A 19,999-nucleotide genomic window follows, 5' to 3' on the forward strand; every position below is an offset into this window, starting at 1 on the left:
TTTTAATTATGATTTTTTAGAAGTTAACTAATTAAAATTATTTAAATAAATTTCTAGGCCCAAAAGCCATTAAATTTTAGCATGAAGCCCAATACCAAAGTCACTTAAACATCTTTCCAATCCACACAAATCAATATGATGAGTATGAACGAGATATATAAACGCTAATACTATTTATAATCAAATCGACGTGGGACTTTAAGCATTGAATAACAACACTAAAATGAAATAAAACACAACAAAATTAATGAGCGTGGGAGGTGTGATGTTGACTTCTAATTTGTAATCCAATATGTTGTTGCTTATGAGTTTGAAGTTTGTGAGGTAAGCATCAAGATATCATAACAAGCAAAACCCTAAGATAATGATTAATAAACTTGGTGAAAGTGCATTCTGATACATATCTCATATACAATGTGTATTAAGTTATGAGGTAAGAATTATATAGTTAGTGAGAAGTTTGTTGGTGTTCCCCATCTCTGCAGCAATACCATTAATGGTGACGAGGAGAACATCTCATACTTTAAGGTTATCATCATCACGTCTTAACCTATTAAGTATCTCGACAAGCAATATGTTCATGGGATTAAGAAAAAGAAGTTTATTTTCAATCAATCTCTTCAATGTCTTGTTATTCAGCTGAAGTTTGTCTCTTCTTTGTATAATATTTACTTGAAAGATATCATTCAAAATTACAACTGTATTAACTTATAAGTGGAATGACATGAAAAAAAAATGATTGACAATCATTATGGTCTGCTTTCTTCATTACAAAACGAGTCTATTCAGCTTAACAAAGTTATATATTTTAAAGGTTTATTGCATATGTTTAAATGTTATCAAAGAGCATACATTATCCTCTTTTACATTGGAAAAATTGTTGTAAATAAACATGCGTTCTTATCAAGGCTTCACAAGGTGCACAATATAAAATATGTTGATTTTGAATTATAAATTATGCAATTTGTTGCACCTTAGTTCAAAAGAAAAAGATGTTGAAAAGCCTATGTTGTCTCTGTTCAAACCTTTATTATTTTTTTACATATGTAGTTGAGAAATATTATATCAAACCTCATAATAGGGAGTTTCTTTTCCTAATTGATTTGCACATATAATAGTTCCAACAATGTTCAGTTAAAATTGAAAGTGTGATTGATCATGCTTATCATATTAGGTTGTAGTTGAAAAGTGTTGTTGCGGAAATACTTCTAACTCCCACATTGACTTTTAGTAAAATATCCTTAAGGTTTATATAGCTTTTTCATGCTACTTGAATTGTCATCTTGAGTATTGGACTTTAGACGGAAATTTAATGGATTTTGGACTCATAATTTTTTTTAAAGAATTTTAATTAGTTAATTTCTAAAAAATCATAATTAAAAAATATTAAGTTATCCAGTAAAATAATAAAAAAATATTTTAAAATAAATTAACCCAAACAAATTTGCCACATCATTATTTTTTTTTATTCTAATCACGTATGCAAAAGTGGAAGAAGACCAACAAAATCTCAAGGGAGGTAAAATTGAGGGACTAAAAAACTGATTTTTAAAATAAAGGGATTAAATATTAAAATTCATCAAATTAGGGGATCAAAGTGCATTTAAATCCATATTATTTTAATGAATTGTTTGTAAAAAGTACGCGAGAAAAACTATGTAACTTAAAAAAAATAATTCAAATTTTAGAATAAATAAAAGTGGTTTCAACAATGATAAGGTAGGTTATTTATATATTACATTGTTAGTCATTTATTTTTTTAAATTTACAATTTTTTTTACAAAGATTAAAACTTGTTTGTTGAAAATTTTACTTCATACCCCATCATTTATTCTCCTACCCCTACATTAAAAATATTTTGATCAAAATACCCTTATATAAATAGTAAATATTTTTCATTTTTCACTTTTTCTTTCATTTAGGTTTGAAGTCTTCCGATATTGAAAGAAAACTAACAATACTGGAACTCCTTTTACAAGATATTTGATACAAAGAAATTTTTTTAAACCGAAACTCTCAAAAGTTATCTGGATTATTAAACTTGTCGGAACTCTTATCATAAGTCATCTGGTTCGTGCAATTTACCAAAACTCTTGTGCAAAGATATCGGGTTTTAATGAAAACTGCACTCCAGAACTATTTTTTTTATAAGTGTTTCGGTTTGAAGCACTTTTAAGATCCCATATGTCTTTTAGAAAGTGTTCTGGTTTTGTGCAGCATACTCGTTAGGGTAAATAAGTCGTGAATACTCCATAGTTGTTGCAATTTAGTAGTAAAGGAAGAACACTTTACGTGGTTATTACAAATTCAAGGAATATATGTGAAACATATGTTTGGTATAATGGTATCAACCAAAGGATTTTTCAGGGAAAAGATAGTTTACTTGCTGTCCCAAAATATTTCGAAGTTCAAACTCAATAGTGTCATTTCACTAACCATTCCTTTCTACCCACTTTCTAAATCTCACACCACAATATCAACTTCTTAAAAAACTAACTACAAGATATTTTATGAAGTATTCCAATACGCACAAAAATAACATAGGATATTTTGAGACAAAGTATTTCGTTACACAATAAAAACTTAAACCAAAATCAAAACTTTTTTTCCAAGTTTTCTGAACGATATAAACAATACAAATCATATATCTTATTGCAAGTTATTCGGTTTACAAAAAATACATATCGAATGTCTTTTGGGATGTTATCCGTAACACATACGTAGGGATACAATTTTTCAGATATTTGAAGTAAATGATCAAAAATAAAATAATAAATTAGTTAAAAATATTTAAGAATATAATTGATGTTTTTTTATAAATATAAGAGTATAAAGATAAGTGTAGGGGTATGGGATACAATTTTCATGCTTGTTTCAACATTAAAAAAAGAAAAAGAAATTTGGGCCTTTATTTATCCAAAAAGGAAGAAAGAAAGAAACTTGGGCCTATCGGACCTGGATCGGAAACCCAACCCTAGTATATATAAAAAAGATACATTAGGTTTCACTACTTCATTCTCAGTGAAGCAGCGAGCCAGAAACCTAGGGAGAGAGGAAGAGGACTGCGCCTCGTTTCACCACCATCATTCAACATGGGTATTCATCTATTCTTCATCGCCACTTAACTATTTCGTTGTTCGATTTATCTATTGGAATTCGTTGCTCAATTTCTCTAATGAAATTTGTTGTTATTGTTGTTTTGAATCTCAGGTATTTCCAGGGATTCTATGCACAAGAGGCGTGAGACTGGAGGAAAGAAGAAGGCATGGAGGAAGAAGAGAAAGTGAGCTTTCCACCATTTTACTCTGTTACAGTTGCTTATAGTTTTGCCGGTTTGATTCTCCAACTGGAACTGATTTTTGTGTAAATTCACGTTTTTGACGCGGCTTCTTGGTTTAGGGTTTTGTATGTTTTGGGAATTAGTTCCGTGATATCACTTTTTCTATTATGTCTTTTAGATCTAGGTTTCACCACTTGGTTTTCTGGATTTTATTATATGAAGTAGAAATTTACAATGAATTGTAGTATGATTTGCTTCTTACTACTTAATCATCGAATTGTATATGCTCTGCTTCTTGAATTTCGTCCAATTGAATATCATAGTTGGAGTATTTAATTATAACAGATGCAACAGTTAGGGTTTTATGAGTTTTACCGAATGATTAAAACATATACACTATCTAGATTCATACATCAATACAATCTCTTTTTTCCTCCAACCCTAATTTACATTCATTGTTTCATATCAAACTTTTTTTATAATTGTTATTCTTTTAAATTAGATTAGTTGTCATATCCTTCTAGTATTACGATTGTTTTTATAACTGAGATATATTGGTGTTTTTTAGGTACGAGCTTGGTCGCCAGCCAGCTAACACCAAGCTTTCAAGCAACAAGACCGTAAGGAGGATCCGTGTCCGTGGTGGTAATGTTAAATGGAGGGCTTTGAGGTTGGATACAGGAAACTTTTCCTGGCCTAGTGAAACTGTCACTCGTAAAACCCGTCTCCTTGATGTGGTTTACAATGCCTCCAACAATGAGCTTGTGCGTACTCAGACCCTTGTGAAGAGTGCCATTGTTCAGGTTGATGCTGCTCCTTTCAAGCAATGGTACCTTCAACACTATGGTGTTGAAATTGGAAGGAAAAAGAAAACTGCCGGCAAGAAAGAGTCTGAGGTAGTTTTAAAACAATATATTCAGCTTATTTCACAACTCTATTGTGTGCATTTCTCTTATAATATAATGTATATGAGTAGTCTTATGATTTCTGATGTTTTGTTTTTGCCTTGTAATTTGTAGGAGGCTGAAGCTGTTACAGAGGAAGTTAAAAAGAGTAGCCATGTTCAGAGGAAATTAGAACAACGACAGAAGGATCGTCAGCTGGATCCACACATTGAGGAGCAGTTTGGAGGTGGAAGGTTGCTTGCATGCATTTCTTCCCGACCTGGACAGTGTGGCAGAGCTGATGGGTAATTATTTTATTAATGATGTTGCTTATTTCTTCCTAACCTGAACAATCTATAGTTTTTCTTTTTCTTACCTTCCTTTATTTTATGCAGCTACATTTTGGAAGGTAGAGAATTGGAATTTTACATGAAGAAGCTCCAGAAGAAGAAGGGCAAGGGTGCTGCTTGATAACTTTCCAAATTTTTATTTTGCTTTATTTGTTTTAATTGAGACTAGTTTTCAACGAAGATGTTTTGTGCTTCAGTTTATGCTGTTGGTTAACATTTTAGCATCTTTTAATGTTTTTGACAATATTATGTTGGTTTTGAGTTAAACTATTTTGGTTATTTATATTTTACAATTTTGTCAACAAATCTGTTTTGCAATCTTCATTTTCTCTTATATTTTGTTATAATGTGTATGGCTAGTTGTGGAGGTTTAGGGTGTAGGGAAGTTCCTACGATGTTTACATCTGATGGTTACATACTGTCGTTACTCATAACTAATTAAATTGCCCCTTGATATTTTTCATTAGACTTATGTTTTAGTGATTAAATTTCGAAGGTGTAATGTGTTTTTTGTTTTGTTTTAGAGATTATAAGCTGAATAACCCCCCATATACCTATATACCCTTTTTTGATATTTGTAACTGCATCTTGAAAATCAACGAAGGCCAACATTTTTGACCCCCAAAGAAACAATTAAATAACTATTTAAAACTGTAACTGTGGAAAAACAAGATTTTAACATTAGTTATGAGCCCGGGAAGGTTTACATTATGCTCCTACGACTGATTGAGCAAGCAAATACCTTTATCGTTTGATTTTTCTCAGTGTTTGGGATGATCCTATGCTTTCGATGTTGAACTTTGGGATGTTTTTATGGTTTGGAATGGATCGGACAAGGGTGTGTCGGTTTGAATTGGATTTGTTCAGTAAAACAAAAGTTTGAATCAGTGATATTTACATTGATTTGGTTTTGTTTGCATTTGAATGTTTGCACTTGAATCAAATTAATAATAGATTTGATTTCTGTTTGGTATCATTTTGTTAAATCGTAGTGACATTTTTTTTTTAAAATAATACTTGCATCTAGTAACCATTTTGTTTTATTGCTATCAATTTTTAAAAGCAATTTTATACTAATGCTATCATATTTTTAATAACAATTTTATTTTATTGCCATCATTTTTTAAAAACAATTTTATTTGATTGCATTATTTTTTAAAGAGATTAATTATGTACTCTATCGGTGTATTTCAATTAATTTTTTTAAAAAAATAATTTTTTTTTTTTTTTTTAAAATTTTAAAAACAATTTTTTTTTTAAACAATTTTGTGTTATCTACTTTTCAAACAATTTTAAATTAAATAAATAATAAATTTATATAACATACCTGAAATTTTGATAGTTCACTTGTAATTAAATAAAAGATAATAATTAAATAAAGGATAATGCTAATTTGTGTTCCAAATATTTAAAATTAAGTGAAGAAATATTTTTTTAAAAAGTATGCATAAATTTTAATAAAAACATATAATATTTTTTTTGGCTTAATTCATGTTTTGATCCTTAATTTAAGTTAATGTTTCACTATTGTCTTTCGATTAAAAAATGTTATATTGTAGACCCTTAACTTGTCTGTTAGTATAATTGATTGTTTTAGATGTGGCAATCTAATTGTCATTATATTTATTTAAGTGGCCTTTTGTTTATTTTAAAATCTATGTTTTATTTATTTTAAAATCTATGTTTTATTTATTAGACATTCAAAAATTTCTTTCTCCCCCTTTTCTAAAATCAAAACCCTAGCTGTCACAGCACCTTTCTCTTTTTCTCTTTTTCTCTCTATTCGACTTTCTATCAAATCAATACCAAATTAACTCTCTATCGAAACCTCTTATTCTACCTCGATTCAAACAACTCTCTCTATCTCAAGGTTTATCTCTTCTTCCTCACAATAATCATTTTTCAGAAAATGAACAATAAACATCATGTTCTCTTGGTTTCAGTCATATTCGCACTCATCCGATTTTATTTTCAAGTATGATAACGGAAGAACATCAATACCAAATCAAGATTCAAAATCAAAATCTAGAAGGGGAGGGAAGATACTGATGGATATGTATTGATGGATCTGATGTGGGGTGTTGTTATTGTGTTGTTGGTGGAAAAGCAACGTCAAATGTAGAAAGTGATTATGCGTGGTGGTTAAGGGGTGTTTGAAGAGGCGCGAAGGTTTCAGGTAAAAGTAGCAGCCAAGTTTTTTTCTATGTTTCTTTCTACTTATGTTTTTTCTCCATATTTCTTTGTTTCTTATGTTTTTTAAGCCATTGATATCACTGTGGTTGTTGTATTGTTGTTATTGTAACATGTTCATTGATGAAGTTCATGAATACTATTGTATAGCATTGTGAATGGTTGTCATTAGTAGATGTACCAGTGAGTGATGTATGCCTGTGAAATTGATGGTCCACTTACTGATAAGCTTTGTTTGATCTTAATATTTGTTGAAGATGCTAATGTTAATGAGAAAAATAATTTTTCAAACTTGCAAGTGATTTTTATTAGTATTTTCTCAATTAAACATGGTTGTGTATTGATGGTATTCTTAGTTATACTTGTATGAATGAAAAAAATTGTCGGAAGAAGAATTGTATTATTAACGAAATGAGATGAATTGTCATATTTTTTAAGTATTATTAACAAACCCTAAAATTTAAATAAAATATTAATTTTTTAAAAAAGTTGTTGACTCAATATCCTAGTTGTCATGCCACATTGACAAAAGTTAACAGATATTCTGAAAAATTAACGGAAAGGACCAATAATATTATCATAATAGTTTTAACTTTTAAGCGACCAAGGTGTAACCTTTTTTAATTAAAGGATCAAAACGAAACTTTAAATTAAGTTAAAGGACTTGGGGACTAATTATGTCTAATTTTTTTTTCCAATACACTTTTTTTATAAGGAATTTCTTGACTTTTGTCCCTAAATTACAAGTTTACCCTTAAATAAATTCATACAACATATTAAAAATAATTATAGTTTACCATCAAATACAAATAAATGATAGTAATTCTCCATCAATTACAAGTGTTATCGTTTTAAATTAGGTTCATTATAAAATTAAAAATACAATCAAAATAAAACTTCAATTTATTTTCAAAGATAAATAAAAGAAAAAAAGAGATGGAAAAAATAGAAAATTAACCAATAACATATGAAACCTAGACGAAAATTAGAACAAAGGTTGACAAAATGGTGGTGGTACATGATTGAGGTGGCGACCAAAATAGAGACGTTTAGTGGTGATATTTTTTGTTGTAATCTATGAAGGAAAAAAGTGAAGCGAAACAACACAAATGTATTGTGTTGAGTTAGACAAATTATTTATAAACGGTTGGAACTTCGTCAATATTTTAATATGGATATGAATTTGAAAAAAAATCTTTAAAGTCCACGTTATTAGAAAAATAAGCGTGTTATTAGAAAAATAAGTGTGTTGTGTGTTAATTAAAAAAATTTCCTTAGTTCCACGTTACTTAGAATTTATATGTTGTCTAACTTATTTCATTATATAAGAAATGCACATGTGTCATTCCAAAACCCACCAATTTTTTTTTTAATAAATTATGATATGTCCCCCACCTTTAAGTGTTCATATTCTTATAGAGGCAATTGTACCTAGTATTCAAGAAATTTTAAGAAGTAGTAACCATTTCCTTTTGATTGGGAGAGACCGTTGGCAATCTATTTTCCAGGAAGTCGCGGTACGACCCAGTCAACATGAATAGTAAAAGGATAATCCTACTGTACACATGTATATTCTAAGGGAGAGTCCCTTAATTCCACAAAGGCAACACCAAACAACACTTCACGAAACGGGAAGCTTTGTGTCACTCTTATTTGGGACTCTTACAAATATATCACTACATAATCCCTCAGACACGAGGGCTTATAAAGAGAGAAGTGTTGCCCGATTTTTTTTCTCTTCATATTTTGCCTCGTGATCAAGGGGGAGTCATTTAGTCGAAAGCGACTTCTTTAATGAGAGGTGAGTCCCTCAGCATGAGGGTTATTTCCTCTGCTCAAGGTGACATTTTTTAATGAGAGGCGTGGCCCTCAGCATAAGAGTGGGTCCCTTGGATGAAGGTGACCCTGTTAATGAGAGGCGAGTCCCTCAGCTGAAAGTGACCTTCTTAATGAGAGGTGAGTCCCTCAATAGAAAATGACCTTCTTAATAAGAGGCGAGTTCCTTAGCATGAGGGTGAGTCCCTCAATTGAAGGTGACCTTCTTAATGAGAGGTAGGTCCCTCAACATGAGGGTGATTCTCTCATTTGAATATGACTCCCTTACATGGATGTGAACCCCTTAATTGAGGGGTGATTAATCACTATCGTGCTAGACGTCTCTTGATTAGTCGGGATGTCAATTGGGGATGTAAAACATCAATTACTTAGACTGATATGCTTGATTCTATTTAATGTAAACAATGATGATTTATTTTTGAGACATTGAACATTAGCCACACATGCTACAAGCGTACTACATTTTTCAAAAAAATTGGGGGAGCCTAAAAAGCTTATCCGATGCTCTTGTAATTTTAATTTTCATATAAAGGCTTCTTCTTTACTTCTTTGCTCTATTTATTCTAATAACTTTTATAAAATCTGTCCATTTTCCTACCAGTTCATGATCCTCTGTCCTCAACCTTCTTAGATACAGATTTTTTCTTACTTTTATAGTAGTCATAATTAGGTAAAGGACCGGAGTATGGTTTAGGTTAGCATAAAGCTGTGGGATTTGAGGATTATAGTTATCCCTTTGACGATTGTGACATTGGTAGTGATTTCTTTTTGTTCTTCGATTTTCCCATGAACAAAAAGATAATGGTGTTCCCTTCCGTCATGCCTAAGGACGCCAAGGACACTTGACTGGGTCTTACTATATTTCTAACAAACAAATCCTCTCTTTCTGAAAAAAATGGAGATTTCTTCCTAAAAAAATAAAGGGATAGTTATCATAGAGGCTTGCTCACCATCTGAGAAGGTTACCATGCTCGTCTCTTCCGATCCTCCCTCCCTTATTTCTACTTATATCTCCCCTTTATCAAGGATATGAGGATTTTTCTTCCCTTTCCCTTTTTGTTGTGGAGGTCCTAAAGGTCCCCACTGTTGCACCTTCCCATCTGCTTCCGAATAGTTTGGGTTTTATCAGGGCCTTTGAGATGGTAAATGTCTTGAGATTTCTCTTACTGTGGAGATATATTCTCTTATTTCACGGTACCATACCTTCAAAACGCAGTTGGTGTCCTTAGGCGGTATGCCAGGAAAAACCTCTTTTAGACCCCATTCCAACCACTACAAGAATCAGAGAGACATGTTCGCCCGAGTGAGGGGGTGAGAGGATCCTTTCGTAGTGTTAGGGGCTGATGACGCCCCCTCTTTCCCTTGGCCTGGACGGATGAGTCTGTGGCGATCACAAGATATGCCATTTAGTACCTTACCCTTAGAGAGACGGGGATAGTTCGGCTCCTGGAGAAGTTTGAGGTCATGTATTCGTGCAAATAATTGATCTGTGGCTGAAAGGCGATGTTTACCTTCCTAATTATTTGGGTATGTTTTGAATATTTCAAATGTCAAAGTGAAGTAAGTCATAAAACTTTAAAGCTTTATTCAAACTATGAGTAAAAGATGATTTCTGAGTAAAGTGACATATGTCACAGATTGCCTTTTGATCATTAGTAACAAAGGGAAATTGAGTTTTTAAATTTAACATTCTATAATGGGAGAGGTGGTCTTGCCTAAAGTGCTATAATGCACTATTTGATAGGTGTGTTGTATGTGTGTTTATGCTTGGATGAGAGGTTTCCTTATTTGGCAGGATGAGGTAGTATAATCCATCTAATCTTTTAGCTGAACCAATCAGTAATTTATGCTCCTGTATGAAACACTTTAAACCGTCAAAAGACACTAAACAATTTAGGCTTTGACAGAGTGCAAAAACATAAATCAAGTTTACTATAAAACCAGGATCATATCATTCATTATGAGAAAACCAGGAAAAAAGACAACAGTGCCAATATATTTAGTTATAGCATGATGTCCATTAGATAATTTTATAGTCATTGAAGTGGTTTCACTATATGAATGAAACCAATGAAGTGATGAACATTTGTGGTGACTAGCTCCTAAATCTATTATCCATGAGCCAAAATTTAAGTTTTGAAAGAAAAAATTATTGCAAGACAAAGTGTTAACAATTTGTATACCTTTGTGATCAGTTGATATATGATCAGATGACTGAATTGAGCGAATCTGATTTGAAGTAACAGTTCTAAATTGTTGATTGATGTTCGATCCTTGAATTATATTAATGAGTTTCTCATATTGGTCATGAGTCAAAGGAGGGGGCTTCTTTACGGCCATGAGTTGAAAATGAACCATCCATATCAAATTCACAGAAGCAAATGAATTGGAACGTTGTAAATGAGGAGACAACAGTTGTTAGTGGAGGGAATGATACCATATTGAGCAAATTGAAAGTTAGAGCAAAAGCTTCATATCACTGAACAAGATAGAAGCTATTTTGATTGATTTTCAAGATGGAGTTACATTCTAGCTTATATAGCTACATGTCACACTTGGCATGCTTGTTAAAATAACAAACTTAAAGGAGAGAAAACTGAAACATCAAAACCAATAACAGAAAAGGGAAAGCGGATACATTAAACATGTGATCCTTAAGAATAAAAATATCAAATGCAACACATTCTATTGTGGCTATTCATTTCTTTAATTTGAGCCACATGATGCCATTGGAAACTAATGGCTTATGTTGTCAGATACTCAAGTGTAGTAATTTTTCATGAAATTAAAAATAACTCGTTTGGAGGGTTAGAGTTTGAACAATGTTAAGAGTCTCACATCGAATAATATATAATCTAGATATGTATTTATAAGTAGAGACAATTCTTATCTTACAAACTCACATTATAAGGTTGAGTTAGACATTACCATATTTTGCAACATAGTAAGAATAGGGGTGAAAATAGGCTATACTGAGCTAGGCTTTGCCAATTATTTGGGTATGTTTTGAAAATAGTTTGACATTATAAAGTTTGTTTGCATTGACTTATCTAACTTATCTAGTAGCATAAGATGTTTTAGCCTATTCTAATAAGTTCTTCAAAATAATCGAGTTTTATTTTTGTATTTCGATTAAAAATAGAAAATGCAATGGAATTATTATAGTAAAATCATTCTTATTTATTTAAATAGGTATCCTCATAGGTTTAAAAAGCTTTTTTTATGGCTTGAGGCCTAACCTTTTTAATTAAAATGACTTATAAAAAACCTAAGCATTTTCTATTTAAAATAAAGTCTGGCTTGACTTGGGTCTGAGTAGATTAAGCTGTAAACCCCTGTTAGTTGGTCTGATCTATTCTCACCCCTAATCTTGGACGTGAAAGTGTGTGTTAAGAATCTTGAATCGAATAATATATAGCCTGAACATATTTTTATAAATGAGAGCAACGTTCACCGTATAAACTGATTTTCTAAAATTGAGTTGAGTCTAACCACATTTCTCAACAAACAACAAATAAATTAATATTCAGATAAGTTAATCAAAGTTTACAAGAGTATAAAAAAAAATAAGACACATCACACATGCAACTCAAAAAAGAATTTTCTACTCATTCAATCCAACTCATTGAATGTTCGACGTGGATAACGAATTAGGTCAAACTAAATTCAAGTCAATCCGTATTCACTCATACTTAAAGACTAACCCAAACCATATTCAATCCAATCCATAAACACCCACAGTTAGATGCTAATCAAGTAGTATATATCATTCAGATTCTATAATTTCGTATCACCTTTTACATTGGTTCTAATTTATACACTTCAATTTATTTCACCCATTTAAGTTTTCTTGTCTTGGAAATTTTTATTTGAACTAACAAACATTTTACATCCTAGATTGATCATTAAACTCAATTGAAAAATTGATAAAATTCAATGGCAACGGAACAAAACAGCAGCAGACTACATGGCATTAGTTGCAAATACGTTATTATGTGATATCATTTATATTTTCTGTTACTTATATAACATTAATACTAGGCATACCAACCCGAACCCGCCCCGAAGTTGACGGGGAAAACCCGTTTTGACTGGGTTTGAGTTTGGGTTTGGGTTTGAATTTTCCCCGATTTTAAAATATGGGGACAGGTCGGGTAATGGGGACACTAGTACCCACCCCGAACCCGCCCCGTTTATTTTACTATGTACATTATTATTTATTTTTGATAATTTAAAATATTAAATATGTGGTCAATGTTTTGATATTTAAATTGAAATTTATTATTTAAAATATTTGAAATGTATGTATGGAATTTTTTTAGGTTGTTTTATTTTATTATTTGTAATGTAATTTTATTTTGAAAAAATAAATATTTCTATTAAAAAATTGATTTTACTAAATTAATGGTGGCAGGGCGGGGATACCCGAACCCAACCCGAACCCGTTTGGGACGGGTTTGGATTTTGATTCCCCATCCCCGTTTGGGTTTGGGGCGGGGAACGGGGATTGTTTGGGGATTCGAATTTGGGTTTGGGAGAGGTAAAAACCGTCCCCCACCCGCCCCGTTGCCATGCCTAAATAATACATTCATTTCATTCTTTATATTTGAAATATTGTGGAATTTGATTTTCAAGGCTCTGATTCACAACCTGGATTCCATGAAGATAAACATTAAAACTCATGAATAACGATGAAAACATGCTTGCTGTGGCCTGTACCAGAAATCTAAGTGTCTTGATAACAAATACAATTTAAGCAACAACACAATGAAACTTGAAATTGTACAGTATATCATATTGAAAAAGAATAACAAATGTTGTAATCTAACAATCTCCTCCTTTTCAGTTCAGGCATGCAAGCAACTGGTTTGCGGTCAGAAACCTATTTTCTTCAAGTGTCAACACATTTTGCCATTCAGAACTGAAACAACTGGTCTTTACAACAAAAAGCAAACAACAGTACTGCAAATTTGGTGCAAAGCAGCAACTGATTTGCTTTAAAATGGTAGCCAAAACCACTGAGAACATCTTAGACTTAAAATCGGTATGTTCTGAGATAGGTTTAAGGTTCGGCTATAATGAACTTTTATCTAGAATCAATGAGGATCTGAGAGGAGGGTTTGCATCCACTAAAAGCTGGAGTTCAACTAACCTGCTCTCCGATTAAATCAAGACCAACAACCAGAAAACTTATCCCTTGAAATAATAGGAAGTAGAAGTGAATTCCTTGAGCAGATAGTAAGCTTCTAACTGAGGCTGTTAACAAAATAAATGCAAGAGCAAGTTCTTTCCTGTAGAGCCGGTTTTTCTTAGTCTTTGGAACTAACTTTGAGAGTTCGAGTTTGCTTAGTTCTTCAATGCCTGAATCTGAAGAAGATCGATGAAGACCATGAGACCGCATTAGAGGTTGGGATTCCTTTTCGAAGGCAACCAAATCTGTCTCGGATGATCTTCCCAACTTTTTTGTAACCACCCATTCGTACGAACTTCCGAAGCGAAATAATCCAGATATCATTGCATTAAATTTTGTTACTGACATAGTGTTCTCGAATAGAAGATATGGTACTATAAATGGAAATGACCGTGGAGCTGGAAGAACACTTAGGATAGACATGACTCCAGGAATGTAACAAACAACCCAGGCTGGGAGCTCAGCTTCGGGAAGGAACATGGTCAATGGAAGAATGATGCAAAAGAGGGTGAATGAATAAAATGGGAGAATAAGCTTCCTCAGGAGGAAGAAAAGGAATATCAAATTAGCCTTCTTTGCCCAACTAACCTGTTACAAATGGAAATCAATCAGCGATTCATAATAGTATATCCTTCTAGAAGTGAAACTATTTCAACAAAAGTGAATAGAAACCGGTTATCATTGCATACAATATGGGATGTGGACAAAAAATTGATTAAGCTCATATGTGGGCATGAGCATTTCAATTGCAAAAACTCTTATTTAAATTTAAGTAGCAGTTTTCTAAAAGTATATACTATTGGAGATTTTAACTATGATGACATTGTCATTGATTGACATAATTTAGTTCATGCAGAGACTCAGATGCTTTACCTTTCTTTTTTGCAAAATTTTTGAGTCTTTATTCTAGAGAACATTAAGTGGAGTAGTATGTTCAACAATTAGGTCATTAAGCAACTCCTTCAGTCAATGATGAGCAAACAAAATTTGAAAGCCAAGTTTGATAACAAATTGAACAACAGGATAAAAGTACATAATTTAATTAATCTCCATGCAATTGATGCATATATAAATACATCATGTATCTATTTAATGTACAGAAACAAATACCATTAACCCTCCCTCCGCTCACTAATTAGTTAACAATCATATTATCATTAAAGCAAGTAAGCAGAAAATATTCATATAGCATAATAGCATGAACTCAATACCATTAAATTGAAATCTTATGCAACTATGTATGCCATTGCTTAAGTATGATGTCTGCTAATAATAATCGCAACAAGCAACTACATGATGTGCATGTGTATTTTATTTAGCTATTCAAATCTCATCACCAAGACATGGATATTATTATTGAAAGACACCCCGGGAATCAAGTGCTGACTTTAAAATACTTAAAAGGATTAAAATTTGGCATACAATTCTTAAAATGAAAAATAGCAACAATAACAGAATAATGATTTCATATTGGTATCCAGGGTTCAAAAGAATTGAACAGCTCTAAAAACAAAACAAAAAAAGAAAACAAAAAAAGAATTGTTACCTTTGAACGAAGTATATCAACAAAACACAGACGGAACAATTGCATTGGACCAGAATGCCAACGGTGCTGTTGTTTTTTATAGGCCTCATATGTCTCTGGAAGCTCACAGAGGCACTGCAAGGAGCATAATGAACATATATAAGACTCTCAAAACATTTGAAATTAATCCTCGAGATTTGAAATACGGTACCTTAACATCATTGAGAAAAATAAACTTCCATCCACAAAGATGAGCACGAACAGCAATGTCCATGTCTTCAACAGTTGTTCGCTCTAACCAGCCCCCACTCTCCTCTAGGGCTTTTATTCTCCAGACACCAGCAGTTCCATTGAAACCAAAGAAGTTAATGAAGATACCATTCACCTGTTGTTCAACCTCAAAGTGGAAAGATAAATTGATATTCTGTAATCTTGTTAGCAAGTTCTCATCCTTGTTTACAAATGCCCATCTTGCCTGGACTAATGCCAAATCATCCCTTCCCTTCAATTAAAGTAAAGTAAGAAGAAAAATTGGTTAGATAGTTATTTAAACTATTGCGAACATTAGTTTAGTATTTATTCGGTTTTTATCATATAAAAGATATTCGTTATATCTTGAAATTACAGCTCATGTTGATGGAATAGTGAATAGTTTACCAAAACAAAGACAGTTGCAACATTAATGAGAATGATGTCATGCTGGCAGAACAAAGTTATTAATTCATAGTTTAGAATTGGAGTTTGTAAAAATGAGATGGTTAATATATTTGATGAATTACAAAAGAAAAACTAATATCAAATTTAAATTGTTCCAATACCTAGAACTGTCAATAATATTCCAAAAAAACAGGTGATATAAGGTTGGTTTGGTGGATGGAGTGGGTGATAAAGTAGTGGAGTGTTAGAGGATGAAGGTTCAATCCACACCCCCAGCATAATCCTAACAATACTAACATTAACTGTTCAAAAATTAAAAAGGAAACTTAACCAACAAGATATATATTACTCCCTCCGTCTCAAAATAAGTGTCGATTTTAGTTTCCAGTGCAATTTTAATTTTTATATTCCAATTGTATCCTCTAATTAACACTCTTAATTTACTATTTCTCTCACTTTGCATTAATGATATAATTTGAATATACCAATAATAAACAAGAATAGTTTGGTAAAATTGATATTCTCTCACTTTCATTTATCACATTTTCTTAATCCGTGTGAAAGTGTCAAGCATGACACCTATTTTGGGACGGAGGGAGTACTATTTATAATCCTATGGTGAATTACTACAATTGAAATTGATATTGATAAAAACCAATGATACAAATGGGAGGAAAGTGAATGGTAGGACATGGTACAACTTAACACACATCCCTCTGAATGATAACTAAATTAAAATCAGAAATTCGAATAACATTGTACTGGATACTTGAGATTCAAATGTGCACCAGTCTTGTGTTTGAGGAGGGGGTTATAATATTTTGAAATTAAAACTCTAACCAAAGCATAAGAAGATTCTACAGTATAGAAACTAACTTTAATATGTTCAATTTTAAGCATAATAAAATCATTACAAGCATACTGTCTTCTTTAAATGTTTTCTTTAACAGTCAAATATCTGTTGATATATCTACTGAAATCAACATTACTTTGAACTTTGAATTTCTGGACTTATATTACCTTGAAATGAGGTACTGTCTTCTTTAAGAAATCTGGTGTTGGCTGGAAATCAGCATCAAATATTGCCACAAACTCATAATCCTTAACATAATCACAACCCATTGCTGATTTAAGATTCCCCGCCTTGTATCCTGTGCGTATAAGCCTATGTCTATATATAATCCGAACACCCCTTTGTTGCCATTTATGCACTTCTGCCTTGATGAGGTTTTGAATTTCTACTTCATCCGAATCATCAAGAACTTGTACAAGCAATCTCTCCTTTGGCCAATCCAGGATACTAACTGCTGCAATGGATTGATGGTAAACCTATTGTACAACAATGAAAAAATCGTATCAACTATAAGTTGTTTTCATAAGCTATCGTTTTCAGAAGTTCTCTCGGTCTCAAACATGTTTATTTCAATATCTCATCATAAGCTATCGTTTTTAGAAGTTCTCTCAGTCTCGAGCATGTTTATTTCAATATCTCATCAGATAAGTTCAAATAATTCAATCCAAACAAGCACCATGAATACCCGACAAAATGTTAGAACCTATGAATCGCTAATAATAAAAACCGGCATTTAAGCAGAAATAGGTTTCAAAAGGACTAAGGAACCTACATGTTCTTACCTCCCTCTCATTGCACATAGGAATCTGAAGCAAAACCATTGGATAATCCTCAACTCTCTCAACATTCTTATCATAATCCACACTTGCCACAGGCCTAATCCTCCTGAACTTGATCCAAAAACATCCCAAAATCAAAATAATCCTATCCACCGACTGCACAATGAACAACAAAATACACATATTCGTCAACATCTGCAACGGCGGCGCTAAATAATTAGCCCGAATACCAATCCACCGCGCATAAAACTCCCCAACCAATCCCAACACATCAGCCGACCCAACCGACGGCGGCCGGAAATGCCAGCCTTTAAAATAAGCAACCAGCTCAAACCCTAACAACGCAATTACAACAATCAAAAACACCCTGATGGCTTTATAAAGCCGCGACGAAGACGAATCCGCCGGCGAATCGCGCGAAGCAATTCTCCGATTCGCCGTTCGGATAAGGTGAAGCAAACCGTTGGATAAAAACCCAACGGTTGAAGCAATTTGTTGGAATTTTAACAAACAAACCCATGATAACTGCCGCGCGCTTCGTGCACGCTCTTTTCTCACCGACGGATCTGACCGGTTGTTGTTGCTTCCTCCACCGCCGCCGCTGCCGGAGACATCGACGGTGATAAAAGCAGAAGAGGATTGATCGGATTTATCTTCGAATAGATCGAGATTTTCTCTTTCTCTCTGTTTGTTCCACCATTCCTGAAACTCGTAATTCGGAGCACGAGACATATAGAAAACAGAAAGAAAAAAAAAGAGAGAAACAAAAAAAACAAAACAAAAGCTGAGAAGAAAGTGTATGAGAGAGAGAGTTTTTTTTTGGATTTTTTTTTTGTTAATTTTTTTAGTGTGTGATCCAAAGGGAAAGGAAGTAAGCTATAATTGGAAAGTGGAACCAAATTTTTAGGTCGTTATGTTTCTTGTTTTGGGGTGAGGGTGATGAAGTTGAATGACACGCGCTGCTTGGGTTTGTTGTGGAAGATGGTGGCGCGTGGAGGAATTTGAGGGGTTAATGAAGGACAGTGGTAGATGGGAGATTGGGTGAGTTGTAGGAGACAAGAGTGAGGAGATTCATGTGATGAGTTAGTTCACTTCAATCAAGGTTATCCTATTGGACTGGTTTTTAGTGTTTTATTAATTGGAGGGAGTTTGAAACTTTTTGTATTTTGATTTGGGTTTGTTTAATGATTGACATTTAAAATGTATAAACATACTCTTCCTTCAACAAATATGTGATTCATTCATCGGTAAAAAAAAACAAAAATTAGAATATAAATAGCTTAGTGTTTTATTTGTCAATGTAATATGATAATTCCCCCCGTTTGATAATGATATCATTTAAAAGAAATGTTGTCTTTCTAAAAGTTTTTTTTTTCAATTTTATCATCTTATTTTTAATATTACATGTTATTGGCGCATATAACAGGTAATAAAAGATCTTTTTATTTTTAGTGATAAAGCAAAGACAACAAGCGTCAAAAGATCATCTTATTTTTAATGATATTTCATGTGAATAAGAGATCATCTTATTTTTAGTGATAAAACAAAGAGAAAGAGTAAGTAGACCTCTATTTTCTTTAAAGTAGTTAATTTTGCCTTTAAGAGCATGATAAACCATCTAGGTCTATTAGATTATTAATCATGATTTATGCCTCACTCGACGCTTTCTATTTCAAACTATTCTCATTATTTAAGAGGAAAAATGTGATATTATCAAGTATTCAAATTTATTCTCTCTCATATCACTTTGGTTCTTTCACTAACTTGGGGTGTTTGAGTGTTAACCTTATAGATCAATCATTTTCCACTACATGGAAGCTCAAGTTCATTGTAGCAAGCACTACTTCATTATGCTAGAACAAAATTAGTTGATATTATATGATGATAACAAAGTATTTAAAGAACAACAGGGTATTCTAACATTTGTTCAAGTATATAGGATTATATGACTAAGAACAGATGAAGAGAAACTTGATTATTCTGCATCAGGAGTTCAAACTCTGGCTCTGATGGAAGATCTTGACTTTGAAGAAGTCAACCTCTGAAGAAAGTCAATCTCTAGTGTTCCAGACTTTGAAGCTTCAGAAGCCAAGAAGCAGACTCTGAAGACTTCAGGCTCTGAAGAGTGCAATATAAAGAAAGTCAACCTCTGAAGATTATCTTCTCTTCAACCGAGGAACCTCTGACAGACTCAGAGATCTTTTATTCACGTGAAAACTTAAGGAAAAATCAGTTAAAGCCGTTTTTAAATCCCTATGTGTTACATATGAAGGGAATGAACATGTTAAGGAAGCTAAGACTAACCTTCTGGTTCAACAATATGAGTTGTTCAAAATGAAGGAGGATGAAGACATTGAAACCATATTTTATAGGTTTCAAATTCTTGTGTCTGGACTTTAGGTTTTGAATAAGAGATACACTACTCTGATCATGTCAAGAAGATTCTTATGAGTC

General features: G+C 32.6%; 2 protein-coding genes across 2 annotated transcripts; one reads left to right on the forward strand and one right to left on the reverse strand.

Moving 5' to 3' along the window:
- Positions 1–2,934: 2,934 nt before the first annotated feature.
- Positions 2,935–4,820, forward strand: LOC127076545 (40S ribosomal protein S8). The gene is made up of 5 exons (XM_051018229.1): positions 2,935–3,096; positions 3,211–3,283; positions 3,849–4,176; positions 4,300–4,469; positions 4,560–4,820. Exons 1-5 carry the CDS (start codon positions 3,093–3,095, stop codon positions 4,633–4,635), a joined length of 651 nt encoding a protein of 216 aa, XP_050874186.1. The 5' UTR covers positions 2,935–3,092; the 3' UTR covers positions 4,636–4,820.
- Positions 4,821–13,226: 8,406 nt separating this feature from the next.
- Positions 13,227–18,736, reverse strand: LOC127076546 (probable xyloglucan glycosyltransferase 6). Its single transcript, XM_051018230.1, has 5 exons — positions 17,549–18,736; positions 16,934–17,242; positions 15,468–15,758; positions 15,278–15,391; positions 13,227–14,319 (listed from the first exon to the last, which is right to left on the reverse strand). The coding sequence occupies exons 1-5, from the start codon at positions 18,275–18,277 to the stop codon at positions 13,684–13,686; spliced, it is 2,079 nt and encodes a 692-aa protein (XP_050874187.1). The 5' UTR covers positions 18,278–18,736; the 3' UTR covers positions 13,227–13,683.
- Positions 18,737–19,999: the final 1,263 nt, after the last annotated feature.

This window comes from Lathyrus oleraceus, chromosome 4 (assembly GCF_024323335.1).
Source record: "Lathyrus oleraceus cultivar Zhongwan6 chromosome 4, CAAS_Psat_ZW6_1.0, whole genome shotgun sequence".
NCBI lineage: Eukaryota > Viridiplantae > Streptophyta > Magnoliopsida > Fabales > Fabaceae > Lathyrus > Lathyrus oleraceus.